Below are 6,614 nucleotides of genomic sequence, written 5' to 3'. Positions count from 1 at the left end.
TGGCGCGCGCCGCCCGTGAACAGTCCCACCGCGCGCGCCGTCCAATCGCGAGCGGGTTCCGCGCGAGCTCCTTCGCGCGCGTGGTGGGGGTGGTTGCCGTGACAACTCCGCGCCCCTTCGACATCTTTCAGGAAATGAATTTAAAGACATAAGGACTCCAGCGGTCGGGCACGGAGACGCCGACGGGGACGTTTAACGGCAACCTACGAATGTGACGACCGTTAAAAAGGCACCGAGAAGATGATTATTAAGGAATAGTGAGTATTACCGCCGTTAAGACGGGCCGTCCCGCTTAAAAATAAGACTAAAACGGCGGAGCTAACGCGCTAATGAAACGGCGGCGTCGGCGGAAACGCGACCCGACGCGTCCGCGCGCCCGTTACCGACCAACTCACGCGCCGCCTCTAACACCGAGCGTCCGGCCCGGTTAACGTCGGAACCGAGGCGTCCGTGAGGCACGTTTAAGGCTCGGTAGCCGCTATTCACGGTTCCGTGGCCCGCTGTAGAGCCGGGCTGACTCGGCCAGGCCCGCGGGCTGCTGTCGTGAACGACGGTCACGTGTCCGCCGCTCTGTCACGCGCGTGTCATCCTCAAATAAGGCAGCGTGGGGTCCAGATGGCCGCACGATGTTTGGGGGTACAGCTGGGTGATTTTGCGTTATTTTAAAACGATCATGGCATGTGCGGTGCTGACAGGACGTTAAGATGGCGTTGTCGGGCCCCGGTGGAGGTGTGATCACTACATCCACACCGATCAGGCCACAACACACAGACCTGCCCCCAACGGGGATATGATGGAGGTGTGAGGGTTAGATCTGATCTCCACGCTCTTCAATCATTCATGCGCTTTCCCAGTATGTTACTGCATGACCGAGTTCCCACTTAATTGCCAAAATCAACGGGCTACTTTTTTAAAAATCGTGTTTTAAAGTCCAAGCAAATGAGCCGGTGTCACGGTGGTTGCTCTTGTAATGACTAAGATTAAAGTGGTAGTTATGTCTTGTGTCTTCTCTGGTTCTGTAACTGGACTGCTTCTGTTTTTCCAGCCGTGTTCTCCTACCAATATCCGTTGAAGAGGTAAGTGCTGGTTTTCTTGGCCTAACTAACCCGACCCAGACCCTTTGGGAAGTGCACACTGAACACTGGTGTTCATCTTCAGTCTGTTGTCCTCTGGTTGTTTCACACTGAACACCTGTGTTCATCTTCACTCTCTTCAGTCCTCTGGTTGTTCCCAGAGTCTGTGTTTGATATGTTTCTGTTGCTGGATCACTTGTGTTAGAAGGATGCATCTTAAACGATGTGCAGGAGGCGGTTTACCCTCCACGTTGCTGCTACAGCACACACCAATCTGTCACGGTTAATATGAACGGCGTTACATTTAGAAAAATATCGCCACAATATTTTATATTCTGTCCTTGGTTGGGTTAAGTTCTCTCTAACCCTCCTGTCAGTAGCATTTTAAATTGCCTGTTGTGTCATTCCGGCACTTTCTAACCGGAATAACTTGATGTTGGAGGTTTGTTTGAAGACGTGGCTAGTACGCTCAAGATTATGATGTACAGGGGAATCGTTTTGTAAAGACTGCCAAAATTAGACGGGGTGGGTCACAAAAGCTATGTCCCGCTTACTAAGTGAAGTAAAAACGAAACGTGTTCCTTTACGCAACATAATAATGTAAGCTGTGATTTATCTAGACCAGAGGAACTTGCGCTGCTTAACTTGGCTGTGTTGCCATCTGTGACCGGGTGACTTGTTTGTATGTAGGCCTGGCATGAAATGGCCTACGGTGAATCAAATCTATTGCTTAGTCATTCTGTACAATCCTGAATATAAGAGTCCTTGGTGAAGCTCTGCTGAATGTGAAGTTAGGCGTGCGTGTGCCCGCTTCAAGACTGGTGTGGGTTGGTAGGTCAGCAACCTGATAATTAACCAACACATTGGGTTCCTTTGAGTCACACGTACAGTCACACACTGATTTTAAATCGGTGCTCTGCCTTTTAGAAGTCGTACTTTACGATATGCACGCAGTAGGAGTAGATCTATCCTAAGCGACACGTATCATGGGTTGCTACACTGCTGGTCAGAGGTCACTTTAGATCACATGACTCCAGAGTGGGAGGTCACTGCATAAGCAGCTGATGGTGCATTGACACCATGGCGGAGGCTTTGGCTGTTGTGTTCATTTAAAAAGTATTGTGACTTTTTATGAGTGTACTACACGATATGGTACAGAACGTTCCCATAGCTGCACTTCAGCGCTCCTCTTCACCGGCGATCCGGGTTGCCTTTCCTCACGGTAAAGCCCCCCTAGCTGTGGGCATGTGGATGGACCCTGTGCTTGTTTCTGCTGCTCCGCAGTACCAGGTGGGACAGCTGTACTCTGTGGCCGAGGCCAGTAAAAATGAGACGGGTGGAGGAGAGGGGGTGGAGGTGCTGAAGAACGAGCCCTACGAGAAGGAGGATGGAGAGAAGGGGCAGTACACACACAAGATCTACCACCTACAGAGGTAAACGCTGCACTGCCCACAGCGCACAACATAACGGCCCACTGTACAGTTATCTACTGGGTAAAAGAACACTCAGATCATCATTCTTTCTGATGCCCATTCCTCTCTCTCTCTCTCTCTCTTTCCCCCTCATTCATTCCCCTTCTCTCCATTTCCCCCTATTTTTGTCTTTCTGTGCTGGTCTCCGTCTGGTGTAGTAAAGTGCCCACGTTTGTACGGATGCTCGCTCCCTCCAGCGCTCTGAACATCCACGAGAAGGCCTGGAACGCTTACCCATACTGCCGCACGGGTGCGTCCCTCACCATCAGTGTGTTTACTCTGCTCATGAATCACTAATGCACTCAAACAAGGTTGAATGGTTTTGCCCAAGGCGTCTGCAGCACAGATAAGACCGCATTTTATAAAGTCTTCATAAACTGTGCACTAAACTCTTTTAAATTGTTTCTTTTCCATGTACTGATGTTCAACCCCCATCTATAGTTCTCACAGTAAGTGCTCTGAACTTTATATCTTCTGTGGTTCTCACAGATAGTAGTGTTTATGTTTCATTTATAGATCTCCACAGGAGGTAGTATCATGTACCGTATGGCTGCACTCACAATCATTTCTGGTTTGTGGTTCATGTAAATAACCAAATATGTTACTTTATATAAACATAGCTTGTGAGATTATCATTCTTTGGCATGAAATGGTAAACCTGCTACCTCACTGTCTGTCTGTCTGTCTGTCTGTTTGTCTGTGCCCTCCTGTAGAATGAGTACATGAAGGATAACTTTATGATCATGATCGAGACGTGGCACAAGCCTGACTTTGGCAAACAGGAGAATGTGAGTTTTTGTTATTGGGCTTGGTAGAGTGAGCTTCCAATGTTCGGACAGGCACTTTGATAAATGGAGCCTGTACGTTGTAGACAGCGGGCCGTCCGTGTCCTGTGTTGATGAATGTGGTTTCCACAGGTACACAAGCTGGACCCAGAAACGTGGAAGAAGGTTGAGGTGGTACACATCGACATCGCAGACAGGAGTCAGGTGGACTCCAAGGTGAGTGACTGGACTTCTGCTGTCACTGCAGATGCCTCTAGATCAGGACTATCCAACTATATTTTTCTGCGGGCCAGATTTGGCAGAGAGCTCTGACCTGTGGGCCAGACAATACTACGACATTGTCCATCTGACCTGTGGGCCAGACAATACTACGACGTTGTCCATCTGACCTGTGGGCCAGACAATACTACGACGTTGTCCATCTGACCTGTGGGCCAGACAATACTACGACGTTGTCCATCTGGTCTGGTTGTTCAGTAGTTGGGCTTCTGCATTTGTATCATCCAGACCAGCTGCTTTGTGGTTTATGAAGACATTACTTCTGTGTTTCATAAATGACCTGATTTCACTGAGTCACGCCTTCACTGTTGTCTTCTAAAATCTCCTGATTCTTTGTCATGTCATGCAGTACTGGGCTTGTCCATCGAGAGACACTGTTTTCATCTGAAAATAAACTAGGCTTTGAAAAATCAACTTCTTATTTAAGATTATTACCTTCATTTTGAGATGTTTGACTCCTTTTAGACCTACTCGTCTAACTTTTTTTTTTCTATTTCCTGGTGCCGCCTTACAGGATTATAAGCCAGACGAGGACCCAGCTACTTTCAAGTCAGCTCAGACTGGACGCGGACCACTAGGGCCTGAATGGAAAGTATGCATGATGCGCCTTAAACCTTCCGCCTCGAGCAGAGCTATGATGTCTAGCAGTGGGGAGGTTCCCACCTGTCAGCCTGTTCACTGTGTTCGAGTGGAACCTCCAGCTGTGTGTCTTCCCCGGTTGTAGGCGGAGCTTCCCAAGAAAACCGACTGCCCACACATGTGTGCCTACAAGCTCGTCACGGTCAAGTTCAAGTGGTTTGGCTTGCAGAACAAAGTGGAGGGTTTTATCCACAAGGTAAGACGTGGATTCCACTGGGCGTCGGTCGTCCACACACCGCCGTGGGAACCGTGTGGTCTTGCAAGCGGCTTCTCGGTAATCGGGTGCAGTTGTAGTGTTCATTACGTGTGTTTGTGTGTGTGTGTTGATTCCCAGCAAGAGAAGCGTCTGTTTACCAACTTCCATAGACAGCTCTTTTGTTGGATTGATAAGTGGATTCATTTGACCATGGAGGACATTCGGCGGATGGAAGAAGAGACCCAAAAGGAGCTCGATAAGGTCCTTTATGAATTAAGTGGCGTTTGACTGATGTAAACTTGAATACCATGAAAACCATGCAGTTGAGTCCCAGTCTGTAGTTCAGGGTGTAGGTGTGACTGACCTGCCTGTTGTGCCGTTACGCGTTGTGTGTCCAGATGAGAGAGAAGGATCCAGTGAAGGGGATGTCTGCTACGGACGAATGAGGCCCTGCAGCTGCTGGTGTGTAAGTGCTCCTGCACCACCCACCTGCTGGGCTCTGGCTGCTACACCACTCTACTCCTCACACTGTTACACCACCCTCAAGACCCTGTCTGTATCCACACACCCTCCTCACACTGTTACACTGCCCTCAAGACCCTGTCTGTATCCACACACTTCCTCACACTGCTGCACCACCCTGCTCACCCTATCTGTATCCACACACACTTCCTCACACTGTTACACCACCCTCCGGACCCTGTCTGTATCCACACACACTTCCTCACACTGTTACACCACCCTCCTCACCCTGTCTGTATCCACACACACTTCCTCACACTGTTACACCACCCTCCGGACCCTGTCTGTATCCACACACACTTCCTCACACTGTTACACCACCCTCCGGACCCTGTCTGTATCCACACACACTTCCTCACACTGTTACACCACCCTCCTCACCCTATCTGTATCCACACACACTTCCTCACACTGTTACACCACCCTCCGGACCCTGTCTGTATCCACACACACTTCCTCACACTGTTACACCACCCTCCTCACCCTGTCTGTATCCACACACACTTCCTCACACTGTTACACCACCCTCCTGACCCTGTCTGTATCCACACACACTTTCCAGGGGACAGCGGGATTTTGTTGTTGAACGACTAGAAATGTAGTAAAAGATACTTTCTCAACTGCCTTTGGAAAAGCAGCAAGTTTCAGTGGTTTTTCAATTGACTAACTCTTTTTTTTGTACACTTTCTTCTTTCCTTCCTTGGTGTTTCAGACTTTGCCCAACCTGCAGTATTGCTCGTGTCTCAGACTGTGGTTTTCGAGAGACTCCGCCCACCCCAGACCCCGCCCCCATGTCCAGTCCAGTATGGTGCCTTTCTCAACTGCTCTCCTGAACTCTGGATTTGGTACAGGCTGCACAGGACCCCAACAGTTCAACCTTACACTAATCATGTGGAATAATAACATCACTTGCTAAGAGTATTTTTATTTTTATGATTTACTGCTTCAATTCTGACCAGTTTTGTTGACTTGAGTCTCCCCACCAGAATTTTTTTATTTTATTTTATTTTTTTACTTTAATGTATGTCAGTTTGTATCAGCACTGTCAAAACTATAACACTGTCAAAAGCACACTGTTGGCTGTTCTTACTCTGAGTAGTGTTCACTACTCACTGTTGCATTCACTCCATTGCTGTGTGTTACGGAGCTGCATTTAGGGTGACGCTCCCTGGTTACTCCTTTAGTACGTCTGGGTAGGTGGTCTCCATGAATCCAAACCTAAACCAGAAACAGCTCCAAAACACATCTTTCACTGTTTTTGTACAGACCAGGAAAGACTAGGGATGGTGGTGTAATTGTGTTTACACGAAGTAACAGCAGCCAGATTAATCTCCATCATGGGTGTGTGTGTGTGCAGGCCTGAATCAGTCTTCACTCTAATGGTGAGCTGAGTCCTGCCATCTTTTTGAATTGGGTAAACATGTCTACTTTGCCTCTGTTTAAAACTGAGGCTTATAAACTCTCTATGGTATTTATTCACAGGGTATTATGCAGTTTGTCCAGGTTATTTTTTGCTTCCTTGTTTGTTTGTTGGGTTTTTTTAATGGGATAAACACTGTGTTTAATGGGCTCACATAATGTTCTACTTTTCTCCCAATTAGATCATGATTTGAAATGATGACAATAAAAAGAGGAACTTGTACTGGGA

At 48.0% G+C, this 6,614-nt stretch overlaps 1 protein-coding gene across 2 annotated transcripts; it reads left to right on the top strand.

The window, feature by feature from the left end:
• pitpnaa (phosphatidylinositol transfer protein, alpha a) lies at window positions 1-6,614 on the top strand. 2 transcript variants are annotated; one of them, XM_076976381.1, is made up of 12 exons: window positions 1-257; window positions 1,046-1,076; window positions 2,358-2,506; window positions 2,704-2,795; window positions 2,987-2,994; window positions 3,259-3,333; window positions 3,463-3,546; window positions 4,124-4,201; window positions 4,334-4,444; window positions 4,583-4,705; window positions 4,843-4,906; window positions 5,679-6,614. In XM_076976381.1, the coding sequence occupies exons 1-11, from the start codon at window positions 241-243 to the stop codon at window positions 4,888-4,890; spliced, it is 816 nt and encodes a 271-aa protein (XP_076832496.1). In that variant the 5' UTR covers window positions 1-240; the 3' UTR covers window positions 4,891-4,906; window positions 5,679-6,614. The 2 variants fall into 2 exon arrangements, with proteins under 2 accessions (XP_076832496.1, XP_076832495.1); XM_076976380.1 differs by having other exon boundaries at window positions 4,843-4,910.

This window comes from Brachyhypopomus gauderio, chromosome 16, assembly GCF_052324685.1.
Source record: "Brachyhypopomus gauderio isolate BG-103 chromosome 16, BGAUD_0.2, whole genome shotgun sequence".
Classification (NCBI taxonomy): Eukaryota; Metazoa; Chordata; class Actinopteri; order Gymnotiformes; family Hypopomidae; genus Brachyhypopomus; species Brachyhypopomus gauderio.
The sequence above is the reverse complement of the archived record's forward strand: the minus strand, read 5'-3'. Positions and strand labels throughout refer to the sequence as shown.

Excerpts from the sequence above, each read along its gene's own strand:
- pitpnaa (XM_076976381.1), top strand. Across the intron at positions 3,547-4,123 it reads GGAGTCAGGTGGACTCCAAG|GATTATAAGCCAGACGAGGA; the intron begins GTGAGTGACTGG and ends GCCGCCTTACAG. Across the intron at positions 4,202-4,333 it reads CACTAGGGCCTGAATGGAAA|GCGGAGCTTCCCAAGAAAAC; the intron begins GTATGCATGATG and ends CCCCGGTTGTAG.